At 40.2% G+C, this 23,853-nt stretch overlaps 1 protein-coding gene across 1 annotated transcript in view; it reads right to left on the bottom strand.

Moving 5' to 3' along the window:
- Positions 1-22,554, bottom strand: part of MSH6 (mutS homolog 6) — a 30,218-nt gene extending 7,664 nt beyond the window's left edge. Inside the window, exons 1-6 of the mRNA XM_032216425.1 lie at positions 22,103-22,554; positions 13,676-13,878; positions 9,574-9,749; positions 6,418-8,965; positions 2,441-2,703; positions 679-796 (exon numbers count right to left, since the gene is read on the bottom strand). Of these exons, the coding sequence (XP_032072316.1) occupies positions 679-796; positions 2,441-2,703; positions 6,418-8,965; positions 9,574-9,749; positions 13,676-13,878; positions 22,103-22,254 (3,460 nt within the window). The 5' untranslated portion in view covers positions 22,255-22,554. The remainder of the gene's footprint in view (positions 1-678; positions 797-2,440; positions 2,704-6,417; positions 8,966-9,573; positions 9,750-13,675; positions 13,879-22,102) is intronic.
- Positions 22,555-23,853: the final 1,299 nt, after the last annotated feature.

The following is a 23,853-nucleotide window of genomic DNA, read 5'->3' as shown; positions in this document are numbered from 1 at the left end:
GAACACAGGCAAAGAAACCGTGGCAGAGGCTGGAGATGACACAGCTCACTTGATCATCGAGCTCTTCAAAAGTTAAATGAATCTCCACAGGCTCAGTACCTGTGGTGACTAGGTGGGGCACTAGCCCCCACCCCCCCGGTCTTCCCAATGCTGATACCTCATACACACTTAATGACCTGAGCATTTGATTAGTGAATGCATTGGGCAAATCATTCACTAATCATTAAGTAAACCATTAAAGAATTCCTCAGGTTACGCATGGCAGGAATTCTATTACATTCGTAAATCGAAAACTACCTATAAGAGTTTCTAGGTTTATTTAATTCAAGCCTTGGATTAAGGCAATATTCAACTGTAGATTTTTCATGCTTCTCTTCATTATAATGCTGATATTTTATTAATCTACTAGGAATGCTGTAAATGTTCAACCAGAAAATAATAGCATCTTAAACAATATACTTTCACCTGCCAGACAATTGAAAGCATGCTGTGTATTTAAACCCTGTTATTTTCTAATCAATAATAGAGAAATTGGAATTGATTTGTACTTTCTAGGTTTGGCATGATAATTTTTAGCTCAGACTGAACTTGGAGGTAGTTTAGAAAGAAATCCTTCAATTTGATCATTACATATTGTGTTGAGAAGGCAATTAATTTACAAAAACACATGGAACCCACCTGACATAATTCTATCTGAAGCTCCTAGTCTAGTGAACACTCTATCAACAGGAGTAAGCCTGCAAGATTCAGCAGGTACAAAGCATCCCAACTGAGCCATTACTACCAAGAGACCAGCCTGCAAAGGCAAAAGCAAATAACTCTTTTTATTAACTTGTTCTGCAACCAGAGAAATTTCTCTTCATCTGCTCCTCCATCTGTATTGCCACTAAAGTTGAAGTTATTCCACTGAGATCGGAGAGCCAATCGTGTGTAGTGATAAAGGCACCAGGCTAGAAAGTGGGAAACCATGAGTTGTAATTCTGCCTTAGGCACAAAGCCAGCTAAGTGACCATGGGCCAATCACGTCTTTGGAGATTCTCAGTCATCCAAGTCATGGTTATCCCGAAGGTGGTTCCCCCCCCCCCCAAAGGACAACTGAACTTTCTGGAGGGGTTTTTTTTTTGAAGATGTTTCACTTCTCTCCCAAGAAGCTTCTTCAGATCACATAGGTGCCTTGACTTACAACCATCATGACCTATGATGGAAATGCCAGGCTCTATTACGGTCGTAAATTGAGGACTAATTACACTAAGGGCCTTAACTACATCAGCCCTAATAACTGATGGCAATGGGACACTTTTTTCCCCAATGTTCAAATTTAATACTAAATTATTCTATTTATTTTAGTCACTCTATGAAGTCAAATTCTAACACCCACTGGTGAGATTTAAAAATAGAAGACATTTTGAAAATCTTTAGTAGATAGCTTTAAAAAGGGCATGTGAAACTAAAGGTAGTCCTCATTTAATGACCACCCCTTCAGCAACCATTTGAAGTTACAACAGTGCTGAACAAGGGGTTTTTACATCCTTCTACCTGTAGCTTGGCAACTGACTTAAAATTACAACAGTCATAGTTTCTGTTGGCTTCCCATAAGCCAAGTCAATCAGGAAGCTGATGGGGGTTGCAAATGGCAATATGACCGCAGGACACTGCAACTGCATGGAATTTGCCTAAAGACAGCAACCAGGACAGTCAGAATTGTCATTGTAAGCTGGCATGCTTACGTTCTGTCATGTTTTATGAGTGTGTTGTTTAGCAATTGAGTTCCCAGTCCCAATTATCTAATCAAGGTTTGGATGTAGTCATTTAATACAGAACTGTTCATAACATGTATAGAGCATACTTGGGATCTCACAAGGCTATTTACAATTTATCCCACATGCTCCAAAAGGAGATATTATCAACATTCTAGCAATTTCATTTTATTGTTTAGGCATCTTTCAAAAGAAAATGGAACATATGCAAGGCATGTTCAATGGTGTGTTTCTTTCCTATGTCTGGCACAGTCTCATCTGAACAATCAGGAAGCAGTTTATATAAATTCAGGGATTTCCTTGAAAAGTTAAGCAAATTAAATTCAATGAAGCAAAATTCGTTACTCCAGTACCAGAATCTGGACCAGTAAAAAAATGTGACTAACACTGAGTCCAGTCCTCTTTTGAAAAGTGTCCTATTTTGGAGCAGTAGTTTTCATTTGAAATATCGTTGTACGATAGCATGTAACTAATACTTACATAAAAAGATGTTGGGGGTGGAGGGAGACTATTTGGTTCCAACTTATCTTCAACACAATTCTGTTTGCACAAATTATAGTAGCAACTGAGCAAACTAATATTGGAAATACCACAAAGAACTATAAAGTCACTGCAAATACATATAAGATTAAAAAATAAAGGGTGTTAAAGCCAGACTATAAGGTGACTCTGCCTTTAATCACCTGTCTCATGAGCGTAGATTTTCCTCCCATGTTTGGACCAGTCACAAGGACACAAGTAGCTCTGCTTTTTGTTTTTTCATCTTCTAAGCCTATCACAATATCGTTAGGGATGAAATCATCTCCAAAGAATGTTTTTGTAATGCATGGATGGCGTGAACTTTTGAGCTCCAGAAAAGTTGAGGTGTTCTCTGGCAACAAGATTTCTGGGCGGCATAATGGTCCATCACATCCCTGACTATAGCATGCAAGGCATAACAAAACATCTAGAAAATAAAACAAAAGTAAAAGTTAACTTTCCTCCTTCAAGTGTTTCTTGTGAAAATTTCCTATTTAGCTATACATTTGGAATTATGAAACATTTTGATTGCAGTACAAATCTCTCAAATGACAAGGCACAGTGCCAATCTATGCTCAGCCAGGGAAGCTCCCCTTTCTGTACTAAGTATACAAATTCTTACCTGTAAGTATACAGTACTGTGCAAAAGTTATAGGCAGGTGTGAAAAAATGCTGTAAACAAAGAATGCTTTCAGACATATAAATAATGATAGTTTATTTTTGTCAATTTTCACAATGCAAAGTGAGCAAACAAAAGAAAAATCTAAATCAAATCAATATTTGGTGTTACTACCTTTTGCCTTCAAACCAGCATCAATTCTCATAGGTACACCTACACAAAGTCCGGGATTTTGTAGGATTATAATCAGGTGTATGATCAACCAATTATACAAAAAAGGTGCTAATGATCATCAATGTCACACATAGGTTGAAACCCAGTCATGAACTGAAACACAAACAGCTGTGTAGGATGCTTAAAACTGGGTTGAGGAACAGCCAAACTCTGCTACCAAGGTGAGGTTGTGAAAGACAGTTTCATGTCATGGCAAGATTGAGCACAGCAACAAGACACAAGGTAGTTATACTATATCAACAAGGTTAGTCTCCCAGACAAAGATTTCAAAGCAGACTGGGGTTTCAAGATGTGCTGTTCAAGCTATTTTGAAGAAGCACAAAGAAACAGGCAACGTTGAGGATCGTAGGCGCAGTGGTCGGCCAAGGAAACTTAGTGCAGCAGATGAAAGACACATCAAGCTTATTACCCTTCGAAATCGGAATATGTCCAGCAGTGCCATCAGCTCAGAACTGGCAGAAACCAGTGGGACCCAGGTACACCCATCTACTGTCCCGAGAAGTCTGGCCAGAAGTGGTCTTCATGGAAGAGTTGCAGCCACAAAGCCATACCTCCAACATGGGAACAAGGCCAAGCAACTAAAGTATGCACGAAAAGAGAAATCTAAATCAAATCAATATTTGGTGTGCCTTCCAAACAGCAGCAATTCTTCTAGGTATACTTGCACACAGTTTTTGAAGGAACTCGGCTGGTAGGTTGTTCCAAACATCTTGGAGAACTAAACACAGATCTTCTGTGGATGTAGGCTTTCTCCAAAGTTGGTGGAGACAGCGGTCAAGCATGGGTTAACTCAGCCAGTAACCAATAGAACTGAGTCTACCAAAGTGATGTCATCGCCTCTGAGGAGTGTCCTCCCGCTTTGGAACTGGCTGTGTTAATTGCTCTCTCCTCAACTTATCTATCTTAATCTGTTTTAATTGGCTTCTCCTCTGAAAAGTTTTACTTCTAAATTCCTTGTGAAGGACAGATCTTCGATAATAGCTCCTCTCGGAGCAAGGGCTCTCAATTAGCCCCAGAGCTTTCCTGAAAGGGACTGCCAGGGTTTCTTTGGGGGCTTTCAGCCTCTTGGCTTCGCTTCCCTGGACGCAGCGCTGCCTAGCACTGGCTGTTGGAGGCTCTGCTTAGCACTGCTGCCTCTACTGGCTCTCCCTTGCTGCTGCCGCCAGGAAAGTGCTGCCGCCGCAGCTATTAAACGCTTCTGCCACCGCTAGACCGCCACTGCTGCCGCCATCGCCTCTGCAGCTCCTCAGGGCCCTCACCGCCCTCGTTCCTTTTGCGGCTTCAGCTATCTCATGGCGCCTGGCCCATAGGCTCTGTAGCCTCAGTGGCCATTTTGTTTTTGCGCAAAGAAGCTCTGGTGGCCATTTTGACTCTCTCCTTCGGGACAACAAAGTTATGAGTACAGGCCATGGCTTCCTTTTCTGCCCATGAGCCACAAGTTCCTCCAACTACCCTGGCCCCTGCTTCCACCACCGAGTCTCCTTCATCCGGGACCCATAGGCGCAGACCTACCCCAGAGGCTCCCCCCACTGAGCTCTCTTTTAAGGCTCCCAGATCTAGTCACAGGACCACAGCCAATCCACCTTCTCAGGAAGATGGCAATGCCACTCAGGTTCCTCCTAAAAATACCAAACACATGGAATCCCATCTGTTTCAGCCCCAGAGGCCTGTTCAACCTAGTCGTCCTCCTGACCTATCTACTGATTCGGAGGATGATCTCTCCCCTGCAGCATCCATTATCCAACCTGAGGAAGCCAGGGGCACAGGCGATCTGGCCTGTAGTGGGGATGAATCCGAGGGTGGCAGGAGCTTCACTCCTGATGGGAAGCCCTTCTACAAGGAGGATATCTCTCCCCCATCCCACCATTGTTCTTACTCACCTGGCATAGCTGATATCATATCTGAGGCCATTGAACGAGGCATAGTAGCAGGACTTAAGCACAGCCACTAACAGAAACTATGAATCAACGTGGTATATTTTCATTACTTGGTGCCATTCTAGAAATGCTCCCCCCTGGAGGCTTCAGTCCCCCAGGTTTTGGAGTTCTTGCAACAGGGGCTTGATAAGCTTTGGTACATCCCATGCATGACTGCTGTCTCCACCAACTTTGGAGAATGGGGCGTTGGTTTTTACCTGAAACGCCCCTTCTCTGGGCAGGTGGAGACAGCGGTCATCCCCACCCTTTCAGGCTCTAACCTAGTTCATAGAGGGAGATCTGGGAGAAATGCTGGAGCATCAAGGGATTTAGAGCAATTGAATAGCACACAGCAGTCTACTTATCTCCTTCGTCAAGAAAGCGGGAGGACACTCCTCGAGGCGATGACATCACTTTGGTAGATTCAGTTCTATTGGTTACTGGCTGAGTTAACCCATGCATGACCACTGTCTCCACCTGCCCAGAGAAGGGGCGTATCAGGTAAGAACCAACGCTCCATTCTCACATCCTTCTGTCTTCATGCAATCCCAGAACACTCAATGATGTTGAGATCAGGGCTCTGTGGGGGCCATGCAATCACTTCCAGTACTTCTTGTTCTTCTTTACGCTGAAGATAGTTCTTAATGACTGGCTGTATACTTGGGGTCGTTGTCCTGCTGCAGAATATATTTGGGGACAATCATATGCCTCCCTGATTGTATTGCATAATGGATAAGTATCTGCCTGTATTTCTCAGCATTGAGAACACCATTAATCCTGACCAAACCTCCAACTCCATTTGCAGAAATGCAGCCCCAAACGTTCAAGGAACCTCCACCGTGCGTCAATGTTGCCTGCAGACACTCATTATTGTACTGCTCTACAGCCCTTCGATGAACACACTACATTCTGCTACAGCCAAATATTTCAAATTTTGATTCATCAGGCCAGAGCACCTGCTGCTATTTTTCTGCACCCCAGTTCCTATGTTTTGTTCATTCACTGCGTTTTGTTCATTTATGAACATAAATGTTTAACACTTCCATTTTTGAAAGCATTCTTTGTTTACAGCATTTTTTCCCACCTGCCTAAAACTTTTGCACAGTACTGTAGCACTTTGATGAAAATTTATGTCATATAGCTTAAACTTTTGTATCTGAGACTCCACAGCTGAAGTAGTCTCAAAGCTATGCAGAACATATAACGGTTACTTTGATGACTGAGATATTACAATAAAAAACCAAACAAACTCAGCGTAATTGTATGATTATTTTTTCTTAATAAATAATCCCGTGAGCACTTTTGGATAGTCCCAATCAAAGTTACATCGATCTGCCAATATGATTCTACTTCTACACAGAAGACAACTTACCTAGAACAGCAATGCATTCCACCGCAGATTGCCAATCTTTTCTGGTTTTATCGAAGTCATAGAATAATCTTTTCATGCAATCTTTTTGTGCTGAATCTCTCCGTTCTTCAGCACTGATAATTTCATTTAACATCTTCTCTATGTCTTTTGTCCAGTAACGTTTATAGCCCTTTCTACTGGACTTCATGATATATTCATCAGGCAAATCCTGAGGCACAGCAGTTTCTGCAATCTCCATTTGGTAACGGTTTCTGCCTGCTCCCCAATACATCACGGCTCTGACACCAAGTATTTTGCGTTGTTTTTCCAAATACTGACGAAGGTTTTCCTCAATTTCATTGATATTTGCTAAAGCTTCATCGTAATCGGAATCAAAACCAGTTCTTGGATTAACCACACCTGTCCTCCGTGCTACGTTATGATCAAAGGCAGATTCCCATCTTTCAAGTTCTGCTTTCAAGTCTGGGAAGCAGCCTGCTGGATTTTTTGATTTCACGGTTGTTATTTGTTTTAGTATTTTAGACTTAAAGCCACCAACAGTATCTTCCAACATTGAGATAATGTCAATTATTATGTTAAATCCTTCCAGTACAGACAAGAAATCTATAATCTTTTTCTTGCTGTACCTAGCCTCCTCATATAAAATAGCCTTATTGTCTGGATGGCTATTGTTCTTAAGAGAAGATCCAATACTGTGAATTTTGCTCAAAAGCCTTTCAAGATCTGGGAGCTTTTTGAGACGATCACGGATATCAGACATTTTAGCAGCCTCAGCTAGGAGATCTTCAACTGCATCCAGGCGATCGTTAATGGCACAAGGATTACATAATGGTGCACAAAGCCATTGCTTCAGGAGTCTTCTTCCAAAAGGTGTACAACAAGTGTCAATTTTTTCCAATAACGTGCCCTCTATTGAACTCCTGGTTGCATTCTGCAGTATTTCCAAGTTTGCTAGTGTTACCCCATCTAATACCATGTGCTGGTTTGTTTTCTCAAACACACTACTTGATCTGGTTCTGTTAACTATATCAACATCCACAGGAATGTATTCTTCAAAATTTGCCATTGATAGAAGTTCCTTGTCAATTATACATTTTTTAAGGTAGAATACACAACTGCCTAGAGCAGAGAGAGCAAGTTCACTGTTTTCTGCAGGAGTAAGTCCAAGTGAATCATTTTCTGCAGTCATGGATCTGATTACTGGGGGTAGAGTGATTCCACTATTTGTATTCTCTTTGTTCTGAAAATAATCTTCTTCAATGAGAGTTTTTAAAGTTTTAGATGCATTCCAGAACTGAGAACCAGGAGTCAAGCTTTCTTGAATAGTAAAAGAGATTAAGCCTTTAAGTATCTTTTGTGTTTCTGCAGAGGGGTTTCCTCTCTCAAAAAGTATCTGTACAGGAGTATAATGAGCCAGAAGTGTTCTAAACCTAGAACAATGACGGTCATCTGGAAACTGGCCAATATAAAACTTCCCAACTGTTGTATCAACAAAGCAAACTCCGTAAGTACGATGCAAGCCAACAGAATCATCTGTTTTTTCTTTTATGCAAAGAAGGTATTTGTTGTGGGTCTCTGAATAGTCACCATCAAGAATATTGTAGGTCTGTGTGCCTTTGGAAATTATCCTGCATATTTCTCGGCGCACAACTCTGTCAAACCTTGTTGGGTGCGCCAAAGATTTACACCGTGCTTCCATCATCTCGGGAGTCTCCATCTGCTCGACTCGTACAACTTTATGACCTTTTTGGATTAAGACATTGGCAAATCTATCAAATGCCATTTCTGGAAAACCTGAGTGAGCCCAAGTGCCTTTCATAAATACCAATCCAAGCTTATTTACACCAACAACAGCATCCATATGATATAATTCATAAAATTTTCCAACTTTATAAAAAATCACACCATCAAAATTTTGACTCTTCAACTCCCACCATTTCCGCATTCCTGGAGTGCAGTTTTTAAGATAATCCTCTGGCACAAATAAAGTACTTGGGTCGTAATCTGGATCATTTTGTCGTCTTCTATGACCATCCTTCCTTTTGCCATCCTGAAGCCAATCTATTTTTTCATGCTCCCATACGGTTGGATTACCATCTCCTCCACCCCCTCCGGCTCCTCCTCCATTAATGCTTGGCCGAAAATCAAAACTTTCAGGAGCAGCATAAGATGCTAATTTTTGCATGAAGTCAGGATAGAATTCCCTATTGGGTGTTTCAGAGAGGTTGTTTTTAAGATTAGCCTCTTGGGTGGATTTACATGCCTTGTCCTGCATTTGTTTAGGAGAATGTTTAGTAAGTACTTTAACAGAATTCTTCTTTTGAGGGACAGTTTCAGATTCAGAAGTTTCATTGTCACATATTTCGATACTATTTTCATCACTGCTAACTTCATCTGGCTGAAATTCCATATCCGAACCCTCATTTTCTGTGCCTGAATCTATGAAAATCTTTCTTTTTTTGGCTTTTCCATCAGAATGCTTTCGTCTAGCTATCCTTTTATTTCTACTTTTTACTTCTGTGTCGAAATCATCGCCTTCATCACTCATCTGCTTAAGGGGAAAAAACCAAGAAATATAAAAAAGAGATATTTTAAAGACAAGCCGATAATTAGCAATCTAATACTTCAACTTTGCAACTTGCAAAAACTTGATCCTTTCCCCAATCTCCTATTTGTAAACAAATGAGTGGATCAATGTTCTTTACTTGCTAAGACAAATGTATAACCAATAAAGGAAAACTATACAGCTTTATCAGTCTAAGATAACAGCCCACATTTTTCTACATTAACCAATCAATCATATCCAATCTCAACTTAAATAATAAATATGAAGCTCAAAAGATAAAATAATTTATCTACCGGACTTTCTTCAAGAGACATGCTTTCCTACAGATGCCTAATTGGATCCCAAGCAAGTGTAGGGGATGTATTGATGTTTTCACAGGGAATTCAATTTGATTCTTTTAACTGAATTGATTAGATATTATGTTTTATTTTTTGTTTAGAAAGGAACTTAGAGTTCCATTGATAGAGGACTTTGTGAAACTTTTATTTTTTAAAAAAGACAGATGCATTCACATAAAAATGTATCCTGAGAAATGAAGAAAAAATATTTCTCCTAATATTTCTGAAAGCTACAATTGAAAAAAAAATTACCTCCATTTCTTCTTCCTCCTCTTCTTCACTTTCTGAAGGTTTGTCACACACAGCTAGACCTAGTCGTTCACTTTTATCCTTTCTCATAGCAGCATCTGCCAGTTCCATTGCTCTTTTAATTTCAGGTCTTGAACTGTAAAACATACCTCCCCTCTGGGTGTCTCTACCTGAAGAACCTTTAAAATAAAGGAAATAGAAAGATTGATGATTCAGATTTCTTTTTTTCTAAGTCCATCCTATGTTTTAACTTTCAATATCTTCATTTAATCCTACTGAATCTAAGCTATTTGAAATCTCTTTTTGAAATTACTGAAACACCATAGCCAGAGAAACTCTGGTTTGAATCCCTAATTCAATCATTTATCTCTCTGGCAGGGCTCCTGCTTTCTATACAGCACACATTAAAACTACTATAGAACTCAAGTGTAGCTTTAAAAATTCAGAGGGTTTTATCAAATTTATACAGTAACTGAACTTTGGAAACGCACTGTGTTCTTTACACTCCAGAAGATGCAAACATAAAGCAAGTAGAATCTATAAGCTGAAAGGGAAGAGTAGATAACAGCAGTAAAAGAAAAATGGCTCTGAATCAATAAGTCTCTTCTACCAGCTGACCATGAAGAGCATACATTGTTTAAGAGTATGAGACATTTTGAACGCATTTTAACATATACCATTATTTTTTTATGCTTGAAGATGAGAGAGTAGGAGAAAGCAAAACAAAGCAAGCCTAATTACTCTGGATTGAATTTTGCTAATCTACTTGAGTTTGAATAAATCTTCTCTTTTGAAGGCTATCTAACATGTTCCCCTGAAAATAAGACCCGGTCTTATACTATTTTTTGCCTCCAGAAGAGGCACCAAGTTTTATTTTCGGGGGATATCTTACCCGTTTACCTTAGGACCACCTCAATGAGGCCTCCCACACTTAACACCTGTTGCACCTCTGCCTGACTTCTGCTGCCACTTGCTGCCAGATGTCATGTGTTGCATCATGCTGATGACCCCACTCATGGCAGGTGCTGCACAGCTCATTGCACCAGCGCCACTGTTTGCAGGCTGCATGGTGCATCGCACCATTGCATGCGCTCTATGCAGCACCAGCGCAAGGAGCCACATGGCTTCCTGCTGTGCAACGCACCACAAGGCATCCTACAAGCAGTGGAATCACGTGGCATCCAGCCGCAAGCAGCAGCAATGGCATGATACGCCACATGGCTTCTGGCTGGTCAGGAAGCAGCGCAACAGATGTTGGGGCATGAGAGGTCTGGCTGCAGTGATCCTAAGATAAGCAGGTGTAGGGCAGGTGGAGTAGCTCCACCCAACTCCAACTTCATTTTTGTGCATGCGCCTCACCCCCTCATACCACAAGACAGTGGGATGGAATGGGCGGGGTGTTAACTAAGATTTATTTATGGGGTAGAGCTTATATTAGACGCAGATGTAAAAATAAACTAGATCTTATTTTCAGGATAGGTTTTATTTTCAGGAAAACATGGTAGGACTGATCCTGCCTGACACTTCATCTAGATCTCAAGTTCTGTAATAGAGTAGGAACATTCTCTATTCTTTTTTGTCTTTTCAGAGGGAACAGATGGTTTTGGTCATAATTTTCTCATTTTATTTCTAGAAATAGCTTGAAATAATTCTGGAAGACCTCTTCTTTTATGCCTAACTATAAAATCCATTCAAAGTAGGTATTTCTTTACCTCCATAAAAAGAAAGTTATCTGCATGTTCCTACACAAGCCAGCATTTTTTTTTCAATCACGTGGGAATTAGTTTGTGGAATTAGCACCCTTTCTTCTGACCATATTAGAATGCTTCCAAACCACTCTTCCACCAGATGGTCATAAAAGAAAAGAATCCCTGGAGTCAATCATAACAACCTGGTTATTAGATAACATGATCCCTCCATCCCCCTGCCTAGCCCACACTGTTACTTGTCTTCTTTTAAAGTATCAACCACAAAAATCTGCAAGGAGGATCAGATGACAAAAGCAGTGTAATGCCACAAGGCCCACCTTTTTGTACATGCACTATGATACTCTACAAATGTACAAAAGGGATGGAGCCTTTGACATAATGGTACAGTATTACTTTTAGCATTTTGATGAAAACGTCCTCCAATCCTATAAATGCCTCCGGTACTATCCAGATACAAATCAGCTTAGATTTTTTTGAAAAGACATTATAAGGTAGACAATGCCACATGATGTAATCATGCTAGCTCAGAATTATGAACGTTACAATCCCAACATATGGATTCATTATTTTTCACATCCTGTGCTAAGCATGTTGGGTTACAAGGATACTCCATAGTTCTCAATCAGCAGCTACAGTCTCCGCATCCTTTCATTTAAGATTGATGTTTTTCAGGTCTTCCTGAAATGTTTGGCACCAGGTTTTCTTTGGCCTCCTTCTTTTTCTCCAACCATATGGTAGTATCTGATTGCAGTCTTTGCTAGACATTGCTCACTCTTGTGGAACAGTGTCCAGCAAAGCCCATTCTTCGTTCTGTCACTATCTCAGAGAGTCTTCAGGAATTCCTTCTATTTAGAATTTCCTCATTTGGTCCCAATATGACATACGAAGAAATTTTCTGAGGCAATGTTTTTAAAAGACATTGAATTTATGAATAATTCTTGTTGTAATTTCCAGGTCTCATCGGTATATAGGGCAGTCCGTGTAACAATGGCTTAAATACTCTGATCTTGGTTGTTGTGTTTATGGTAGACATGGTTCATATTAACTGCATTTGTTGGAAGACAGCAGTTGTTTTGCCTATTCAGCATTTCACATCTGCTTCTGTTTCACAATCTGTATCCATGATACTATCAAACTAGTTGAATTGTTCCACAAATTTAAGGCCTGTCCTCCTAATGTCATATTGGGGTGTTATCTTGAACACTGCCAACTTGGTCTTATCTTCACCAATGTACTTGCCCACTGTACTTGCCTCTCCTTCAAATGCCATGCTATATATACTATATTTAGGAAAAAATGTTTTAAACCAGGATATTTTTTCTGTACTACTTGTAAACAGATGTGTAGAAATCTATGTAGGAAAACCAGATAGCAGTTGAATGAAATCTTGTTCAAACAATAGTTGTTTTTCTACTTTAATGGAAAAGCAAAATCAGTTTAATATTTTCTGTCATACCTTTTTCCTTTTTAAAAAAATTATTTTTATTTAAGTTTAAAAATACAAGTATAAAAAGTAACACAAACTAAGAAAAATACAAAAAAGGAAAAAGTGCAGAGGAAAAAAGAAGGGGAACAGGAAAAAATGTTTTAAAAAAGGAAATACACACACACCTCCCTTCACCAAGACAAATACAATTTCAACAATTTCAAGATCTCCTCCTGTATTTTGCTCTAATCCATTCTCCCAGAGAAAAAAATTTCATGCATAAATTCAGTGTCTTCATATATTTTAATAAGATTTTAAACAAGCCAAGTACAAGAAGCGTTCTTATAATTATTTGAAAACCTTACTGCTAGTTAATTTAACCTCTTAATATATTTATAAACTTTCTAAAATCAATGTTCTAATAACCCCATTGTTGCTTATTTCCAAATTTTAAAAAATTTCTTAAAATTACATAAAACTTCTTTCACTGAGGATTGAAAGAAAATAACTGAATGTAATAAAACTTGTCTTCTGAAGGTTCTTAATATCCAAAAAAACACTGTACAATTTATTTCTAGTGAAAGTAATTAAGAAACTCAGTGTCCCTTTGGAAGAGTCCTTATGCAGCTTGGGCAAAGCTGATTCTACCAGCTTCCAAAGCTCTAAAAGGCTGATCATTTATGGTGCATCACTGGAAACATCTACATGAAGCACTATGGTCTTCTCTTTAATCCAGAGTGTTCAGGCAGTCAACTCATTCAGTGGCTCCTCTTTCCACCACAGTTGTTGGCTCCACTCCAGAGCCATCTTCAATTTGCCATACTTCCCAGGAAATCTATCATACCTTTTTCCCAATTAAAGAACAAAGGGGTTTTTTTCTGTCTCTTAGCTATCAAGGTGAAGCAAATAACAGCATTAAGTGCAAATACATCTAACTTCAGCTGTAATACTCTATTACTGCATCTCTTACCTTTATATGGTCTTATATATCTAATGCTAACCCAGCCTCTTGAAGGGTCATCTTCAAAAAATTGTACATGGATACGTGATGCTCTTCCTCTCCCCCTTAAAAGGGATCCTTCTGTTGGGTGTGCATACACAAGGCATGGCCACCACGGGTAGCCTTCAAGTTTGGCCCAAACTAAATCACCAGGTGAATAGTCATTCAAGTCACTGCAAAAAAGGAGAAAAATAAGTGTAATTTTAACACTAGCTTGCAATTCTTTAAAGCATTTGAATGTTTTCTAGGATCCCTCGACTGATCTCTGCCAATGCTACATGATTTTGGGAAATTACATGGCTTCTTTAAAGATTTGCAGATAATGTGTCTTTGTACATTCCATCTTTCAGAATTTTATCTATGCAATATCTATAAATAAAAAAATTAAATGTTTATTTTTGTTAATTAAGGATAAGAAATTAGAATTTATAGGTCCTATTTTTGATAAATGTTTTCTTAAAATCATTAGACCGTACAAGCCTGATTCAGGGCCTCTTTTTTTCTGCTGAAATGTCAGTAGAGGTGCCCCTTTGCTGCTGCACGGAAAAAATGTGTTTGAATTTCTCTTTCCTTGACTCTGTGGAAATAATTGACCCATTGTGCCAGGTAAAAAAACTCAGGGTTGGCCCTTGGCCATCAATAGGAATATCATTCATTGGTTATTTGCAACTTCCTAGGTTTACTTACTGCAGGAATATCTAATATGTCAAAAAGTGCAATTTTTATATTCAATAAAATCAATTTTATTACACTAACAGGTTTCACTTTGCTTTTTTGGGGTATAATCAAGAAGCAGGTAGAAACTGTGGCTGGGGCTTTGTACAGATTGAAAAGGGTGTTGGAAGAATATCTGAAGGACAGTGAAGAAGATGTACTGAAGCATGCCTATAAAGCAATGATCATTTATGGTGTGTCACTGGAAACATCTATATGAAGCACTATGGGTGATCCCAGGTCCTCTCTTTAATCCAGCGTGTTCAGGCAGTCGACTCATTCAGTGGCTCCTCTTTCCGCCACAGTTGTTGGCTCCACTCCAGAGCCATCTTCAATTTGCCATACTTTCCAGGAAATCTATCATACCTTTTTCCCAATTAAAGAACAAAGTTGTTTTTTTCTTTGTCTGTTAGCTATCAAGATGAAGCAAGACAGTGAAGACAGTGAAGAAGATGTACTGAAGTATGCCTATAAAGCAAGAATTGAGAAGACAGCAAGGCTTTACTTGGAACAGCTTACATCCTGCAATGATACCTTCAGCACCATCAAAAAACAATATCTGCTTATCCCAGATTCGCTGGATAGGTGGATGAAAATGCCAAATCCAGTCTAAACATCTGGCTGCTTGTACAACCAACATAAAAATGCCAATTCCAATCTGAACATTTGCTGATTGCACAATGAATCGTAGTAGTAGTAGTAGTAGTAGTAGTAGTAGTAGTAGTAGTAGTAAATGTAGGAAACAAAGGTATGGCATTAAGAGTCAAAAAACTTTTATTAACTTGTATAAATTTCACTATCTAAATTATAACCTACAAAAGCACAAAAAAAATACAAAGTACCCTTTTCTCCAAAAATGTATAACTGATGTCAACATAGTATATCTTTCATAGGGTTTTTTGTACCTAAATATTTATACAAGCCATTAATTCCACAATTAATGAAGAAATTCTAGAAATTCAGAATCCATTGTTCTCTCTGAAACTTAGTTTGCAGTTTTGTTTTGTTTTAGCTTAGTTTATAAATTTTTGCCAAATTTGTTTAATTTGAAGATACCATATTTTTCGGAGTATAAGATGCACCAAGGTTTTGAAGAGGCAAAAAAAAAAGGTAGGTAGGTAGAAGAAGGGAGAGACATACAGTAGGTAGGTAGGGAGAGAGAGAGTTAGGTAGGTAGATAGATAAAGAGATAGAGAGAGGGGGGGAGAGAGAAATATAGTAGGGAAGGAGTGTGAGAGAAATAAAAAGAGATAGAGAGAAAAATACAGTAGATAGGGAGAGAGAGAGAGTAGGTAGGTTGGTAGGTAGAGGGATAGAGAGAAATAGAGAGAGAGCGGGGGAGGGAGGAAATACAGTAGGTAGAAAGAGAGAGAGTAGGTAGGTAGGTAGATGTTTCCAGGTGTATTTATCCACGTAATTCTCATCAATCAGTTAAAGAGCTTTCCAAAAGGAAAAGGAAAAAGTTTTGCACTCTGCAAACCTCTTTCTGCTATTGATTGGATAGTTTATTTCAATCATATATCGTAATTAGATTTTAAAGTTTTCCTTTATGTTGTAGGAAGCATAAGACCTTCATGCGCAGAAAATGAGAGCCTAAGGAAGGGGGGTGGGACTATGTACCTCTAAACAGTAAGAAAAATAAACTGCTTGAGCATTCATTCCTATGCTAATAATAGTATTAAAACAGATGGCTTTCCCTTTTTTGTTTATTCTGCTGCTGAATCTAAAGTAATAGGAAATAGAAGATGTAAGCTATAAAACTGTTGGAATTCATTCCGGGTGTTTGCGTGCAGGGCAGCTTCTGCTGTCTGAAACACACATACACAGGGATGCAAAAACATCGCATCAGAAACATCTTTCTGGCCTAACAGTCATAACTCACTATGCAGCCTCATGTAACAAGAACTATGTGAGCCAGCTACTCCCACACATGCCCTTTCTCCCCCCTATGCTGTGCTATAACTTTCTATTCCCTCTCTCCCCCTCCCAATGCCATGCAGCTTGTAATCTTCTGTTCCCCCTTTGCCCACCCTTTGCCATGATGTGATTTTCTATTGGTTTATTTGTAGAATGCTGTGAACTTTTCATTAGTTTACTTGTGCCATGTGTGATTATATATGCCTTTTGATACGCTCCTTTTTGATGACGCTGTAACTAACTTTTTCTAATAAAAGAGCCCTTCGATGATCATTCGAGGCTTTTGCTCATCCCGAGGAATTTCATCTGGTGTTTTCCTTTTGATTAGGCAAGGACACATGAGCAGCCCACCAGTGTGGCGACAACGCCGCATAAAACATATTGCCTTCTTGTCTGGGTTCTTCCATATGTGCTATGTTGAGCCTAACAGCACTTTTCCAATGAACCATTTTCTTTTAGACCAGGGGTCTTCAAACTTGACAACTTTAAGACTTGTGGACTTCAACTCCCAGAATTCTCCAGCCAACTATGCCACAAGTCTTAAAGTTGCCAAGTTTGAAGACTTTTGTTTTAGACTGTCAGTGTGCTGCCTTTTTCCCTAATAGTCAGACAAAAGATTATCACCAAATCACTTGAGCAGCAGGGAAATCACTGGAAAGGAAACTTGCAGCTGAAATGTTTGTTTTGTTGGAATTCATTCCAGGTGTTTGTGTGCAGGGCAGTTTCTGCTGCCTGAAACACACATACACAGGGATGCAAAAACATCGCACCAGAAACATCTTTCTGGCCTAACGGTCAGGACTCACTATGCAGCCTCATGTAACAAGAACTATGTGAGCCAGTTATTCCCACACCTGCCCTTTCACCCCCCTATGCTGTGCTGTAACTTTCTATTCCCCCTCTCCCCCTCCCAATGCCATGCAGCTTGTAACTTTCTATTCCCCCTTTGCCCACCCTTTGCCATGATGTGATTTTCTATTGGTTTATTTGTAGAATGCTATGATTTTTCATTAGTTTACTTGTACCATGTGTGATTATATATGCCTTTTGATGCGCTCCTTTTTGATGACGCTGTAACTAACTTTTTCTAATAAAAGAGCCCTTCGAAATTCATTCGAAGCTTAGCTCATCCCGAGGAATTTTGTCTGGTGTTTTCCTTTTGATTAGGCAAGGACACATGAGCAGCCCTCCAGTGTGGCGACAACGCCGCATTTGTTAAGTGAATTTTGTCCCATTTTCCATTCTTGACACAGGTGTTAAGTGAATCAAGATTGTGCAAGGCTCCTTCTCTGAAACCTTGGTTAGAAACTTAAGACATACAGGATTTAATTACAGTGGATTATCAAGAGCAATCACTGGCCTTGAAACTGTAGAAATGGAATTTAGTGATGCACTGAACACTGTAAACATTGACAGTGATTTAAAGCAAGCAAAGGGGAAAGTAGCTGAAAAACTTTAGTGATAAACTGCAGTGTGTGCTGTAATTGAATCTTAATTATTCAACACTTTGCAAAATAAATAACGTTCTCTCAAAGCAAAATTTGAAGACTTTGGGCCAGAATTTTCTCCGGATATCTCTTTTTAAATTTATTTCTATAACCTCTCATGATGTCAAACAGTTTCTCCAGATAAAGAACATACTGGGTTAAAAGGAGTTTTGAGTCTGATAATCTCAAAATGCACATGGTCATCTAATGCAATTCTGCTGTTAATGAAAACTAATCCAGTTTATTCTCAAAATGTTTGATTCCTTCAATGCTTCCATGTCTACACTGGAAGTGAAATTGTAGAATAAAGTTTTTAATGTATGTGTGAATATAAGCAGAGATGTTTAAAAATTGGATGCTAATTTCAGAAACATTGTAATCACGTTTTTGCTTTAAGAGTCATGTTTGTTTTAATTGGTCTTATTTAATCAATTTTTAAGGTCATTAATCCTTGCATTTTTCTAACATTTTAGGTCATAGAAATCCTTGCCCTTATCATGACAATACCTTTTTTCACTCCCCCCCCTACTACTTCCCTCAATTTTAGGTTTCCGTAGGTTCCCCCACCCCCCCAGGTCTATTGTCTTCTTGCACAGCAAGCCCAAAATATGTGAGTTTCTATTTCTGACCATCTTAAGCAAATGGCTCAGAATGGGCTGATTTCTGTTAAAGAGCATGTATGTATGTATGTATGTATGTATATATGTATGTGTGTATATGTATGCGTATTCGGGTCTTTTCCCGTGTAAGATTGAGAGTATCTCGGTGACGTTTTGACGAGGTCCGACTCGCCATCTTCAGGCTGGTGCATTCGGCTTCGTGCTTGTGCGAGCAAAGCGTGATCGGAGCTGCAGTCTTTCAATAAATATTGGTGGGGGTGTGTGGAGTGCTGGCTTTGATGCTATAAGTGGATTGGTTGGCTGTGTTGTAACATCTTGATTAGTTGATGGAGTTGATGTTCGCATATTAGTCGGCTGTTTCATAACATCCTGTGTGGTTGAGGTACTAGCAGTGTGCCTATTGTTCTATTGTGTTGTTACAACCTGGGTAATGGGCTGTGTGATGACATCCTGAGCTCTATTGTAGTGATATCCTGAGTCCTGTGCTGCAACCTCCTGGGGGGTTGGCTGCGTTGTAACATCCTGAGCCTTTGCAGTGTAACCTCCTGAGTTCTGTGATGTAATGTCCTGAGCAAGATGGCTGTGGTGTAACATCCCGGGCTTTGGTTTGGCTCCAGGTTTGCGGTCTGGCCATGTGTCGTCCTAATCTACAAAAAACCCAATGCTCCCTAGGACACACCATCTACCGGAAAAAAACGCACCACCAAGAGCTACTTAAACACATAATCCCATCACCACCCTGCACAGATCAACTCCGTAGCCAAGACCCTCATCTCCAGAACCAAACGCCTAGCCGACAAAGACCACCTGAAAACTGAATTACACACTCTCACAAACATATTAATTTCCAATGGATTCCAAAGAAACATAATTACCAACCTAATCCAAAAGGAGACACCCTCCAAGAACAAAGACAAAACAGGACAATGGCATTGCTCTCCTCCCTTACATCAAAGGCACCACAGATAAAATCAGCAAAATTCTCCACAAACACAATATCAAAACAGTCTTCGGCACTGACCAAAAAATAGCCAGCATCTTAAGAAACCCCAAAGACAAGATCCAGCTAGAAAACCAAGGAGTCTATGAAATACCATGCAAAAACTGCCCAGCCACGTACATTGGACAAACTAATAGGAGAATAAATGCACGCATCGCAGCACACAAGAACGCAGCCAGAAAAGAAGAAAAAACTTCCTCCCTCTTCCAACACCTTAAAGCAACAGGACATGAAATTGATTTTGAAAGGACCAAATTAATCTCCAATACTAAACACTTCAACAAGAAAATAATTATGGAAGCCATCGAAATAGAGAAACACCCCCACAACATGAATAAACGTGACGATACCTCCTGCCTACCAGACATCTGGAAAATAGCCTAGTCATCAAACGAGTCTCGAGGGGAGGCGGGTCTTGACATCGCAACAACACGACATGCAAACTTGGGGCTCCAGAATCTCTGTTCCTGGATGGTCCTTTTGGACCTAAACTGTTCTGAAGGAACAGTGATAGAGAAGAGCATGTCCTGCTGATCTCAGGGGCATCACAAAGCCCCTGATTGATCCAGGAGAAAACTCTTAATTTTGTAATTTTAATAAATTTATATGCCGCCCAATTCCATAGGACTCCGGGCGGCTTACAAAAACAAGACTAAAAATTAAAAAGTTAAAAATAGGAAGAGAGGAAAACAAATTTAAAAGCAATGCACCATACACTCAATCATTGGTGGGGCCGGATCTCGTTCGTGAGGTCAACAGCCCCAGGCCTGCCGGAATAGCCAGGTTTTAGTGGCTTTTCAGAAGGCTGAGAGAGTGGGAAGGGTCCGGATCTCTACGGGTAGATCGTTCCACAGGGCCGGAGCAGCTACAGAGAAGGCCCACACACATAATACATAATTACAATTATAATGTAAAATGATTTAAATTTTAAAATTCAGCATTTCAGGAAGTCTGTTTAAAAAAAATATTTTAGCCACTTAAAATAGATCTTTCTACTATGTTTTGCATCAAGTCACTTAAATATTTAAGAAAAAGAAGCAGATACCTCTTGATTGATTAAAGCAGTACAGTACAACTATCCAAAAAGCACTGAAGGGGTCCAGAAACAGAACTGTCAATTTGTTGGTAACTAGAGAGTGAATTCCTATAACTGATATTTCCACAAAAAGAGCAAGGAAGGATTAAGAAAGAAAAAGATTATTATCCTCCATGTCTAGTTCTCTGGTCTTTAGATAAATAGGAAACCCAAGGCCCAAGTTTCTGCAATCAACAGGATACATCTTTAAACATCCTGAATAATTATTCTGAAACTTACGCAATCGATCAAAGGACTAAAAAAAGCATCTTGCTTTTGAATATGAAGACATTTTTGTTGGAACACAAACAATAAAGTACAAAAGGATATAATTCCGCTCTCAAAAAACCTTTATATTCTAAAAATACAGATTTTTTTCATTTCATAGCAAATAGCCTTCAAATATCTTCAATGAATTCTTAATCTTCCTGTTAATTCAATGCTAGACAGATGATTGGAAAAACTTTAATCATGCAAATTACACTACAATCATGCAAATTATTGGCAACATTTTTGGCAGTGGTTTCTACTGCTTCTGCCTAGAGCTGAGTGACTGGTCCAAAGTCATCCAGCTAGTTGTTCTTAAACTAGAACTCAGTCTCCTGATTTCTACTTCAATGCCCTGTAAGCATATCATCAAACTGGCTCTTAGGCTAGATCAGGAAATTAAAAAAACATTAATACAAAGCATGTATTGCCCTATGACAGTTAATTGTTATGCATATTTATGATTGTAGGTAGCAAGGCAGACAAAATGAAAAGTGGATAAACGTAGAGAAAAAAATTGAACTGATGATAACATGCTATTCCAAAAATGGAACGATGGTAAATGGAGAATTCTGGATGTTGAAGTCCACAAGTCTTAAAGTTGCCAAGTTTGAAGACCTCTAGTATATACTATGCTACCACTACCCACTCTTATATTTTGCTTTCCAGTAGCTCACTTTTAGATCACACTGTTCCATTAAGCTAACTTTATGCAACTCGCAAGATGGCCAATTTAAATACAATCTGTACAATACCACACGTCTCAAAAGCTACACTGACATTCGTATTATTACCGCGATCCGCCTTTTATTCCATTGAAATGCACCCCAATAGTTGTGCACCCCAAATAAGGCCAGGTCAACTCATGCACTCGTGAACGAATTGCGAGTTTGTCCTCTGCAGGCGTGAGTTGAAGCATTTTCTACGGTATTCAACGTACAAGAATCCAATCCCTTGCTTTCTGCCACGGAAATGAACGGAGAACGAAATAAAATGCGAAAGTCTTGCTGGGCCTAGACATAAATCTCGCTGGACTTAGATATGCGGCGCACTTTACCTAGGGCCAAGCGATTGCCGCGATGCCCTCAAGCAACGAAAAAGCTCCGAAGAGTTGCAAGTTAACTGTCAACTTATGAATTAAGGGCCTAGCAAGTGCATCTGCGGATCAGAGGCTCCGCCCCCCCGCCCCCAAACTCCATTGTGCGCTTCCCTCGAGAAGGAAGGAAGCGGTATAAGGCCTAAGGTGGGAAAGCTCGGGAAATGAAACCACCCCCCGGAGGGCCTTGGCTGCCTTTCCCACTGGACCACGGAGCTCACCAATCCGCCGGCAGCGTTGGCGTCCTGCCCCGGCTGCTACTAGGGGCACTGGCCGAAACCTCGGTGTTTCTTGCGGGGCTATCGCTGCCACCGTCCTGACTCTTCTCCGCAGGCTTTGAGAAAAACGTGAGGAGGCTGCTCTGGCGGGACATGGCGGCGGCTGGGAAAAAAGAAAGGAAAAACCAGCAGGCAAAGCCGGGAAGACGGTGCAAGCGGTTCTGCGCCTCCTCCCTCCTCCTCCGTCACGCTGGCTGAGCAACGCGCGAAATCTGGCTCCCCGCCCCCTCAGCTCCGAGGGGACCCTCCCAGCGCAGTTCCGGCCTAAGAAAGAGCCCGCCTTTTGCCCTACTTAAAAGCGCCGCGCCTTGGCTGCAGGCCGAGCGAGCGGGAAATGATCCCATTGAGGGCTTCTCGCCAAAAGAGCCTTCTCTAGCTATGCTGGAATCGAAGGACTCTTAGCAACGGAGAGCCGGGAAAAACGAGCCCTTCCGGGTTAGGAATAATTAGCTTAATCGGGAGTGTCTTTCTCTTCATATGTCTTCTCGTTGGATTGGTCTACACAGCTCTCATAGTCTGCCTTCCCACCTGCATGGGCCAGAATGGCGAGCGTTGTAGGGCGTTTCGCCCAATAGAAGCAAAACAGTGCAGCGGCAAAATGCATTCCGGGCCCCTATTTTTACCGCCGGAAGGAAACAGAATAGGGGTTCTGTTCTGAAGCAACGAGGTGGGGAAGGAGCTCCTTTAGTGCCAGTCTCTGGTCTTTTTATAGTTATTTTAATGATAGTTTGTTGCCTCCACACAAAAAGGCTTCCATCAACAGAAAGCAACAGATTGGAATGTGCATTTAAGCATAGACATCAAACACTAATTTTACCCCCAAGTCCTGCTTTCTTTTAACGGTCGTATACATTAACATACATGAAATGTGTGTTCAAGTGTTAATACCACTTTATAATGCCTTGGTAAGACTACACCTGCAATACTGCATTCAGTTTTGGTCGCCACGATGTAAAAATGATGTGGAGACTCTAAAAAGCGTGCAGAGAAGAACAACAAAGATGATATGGGGACTGGAGGTTAAAACATGAAGAACATTTGCAGGAACTGAGTATGTCTACTTTAATGAAAAGGAGGACTAGGCTAGACATGATAGCAGTGTTCCAATATCTCAGGGGCTGCCACAAAGAACTATTCAAGCTATTATCCAAAGCACCCGAGGATAGAACAAGACACAATGGGTGGAAACTAATCAAGGAGAGAAGCAACTTAGAACTAAAGAAATTTCCTGAAAGTTAGAACAATTAATCAATGGAACAACTTGCCTCCGGAAGTTGTGAATGCTCCAACACTGGAAGTTTTTAAGAAGAGATTGGATAAACATTTGTCTGAAGTGATGTAGAGGCCTAGGACGTCGTAACGTATTTTCGTAATATGCGTGCAGATCCAAGCAGTGTGGCCTTTTGCATTTGACTGATGGTGATTTTGTCAATTTTTAACTGTTTTAAATGTAATTCCAGTGCTTTTGGTATAGCACCCAGTGTGCCAATTACCACAGGAATTATTACTGCTGGCTTGTGCCATAGTCATTGAATTTCGATTTTTAAGTCCTGGTATCTTGCGATTTTTTCATGTTCCTTCTCGGCGACCCTGCTATCACCTGGTATTGCAATATCTATGATTGTAACCTTGTTTTTCTCAACCAGTGTGATGTCTGGTGTATTATGCGCCAGTATTTTGTCGGTTTGTATACG

This window comes from Thamnophis elegans, chromosome 4, assembly GCF_009769535.1.
Source record: "Thamnophis elegans isolate rThaEle1 chromosome 4, rThaEle1.pri, whole genome shotgun sequence".
In the NCBI taxonomy this organism is placed as follows: Eukaryota; Metazoa; Chordata; class Lepidosauria; order Squamata; family Colubridae; genus Thamnophis; species Thamnophis elegans.
This window is presented reverse-complemented; position numbering and strand designations above follow the sequence as displayed.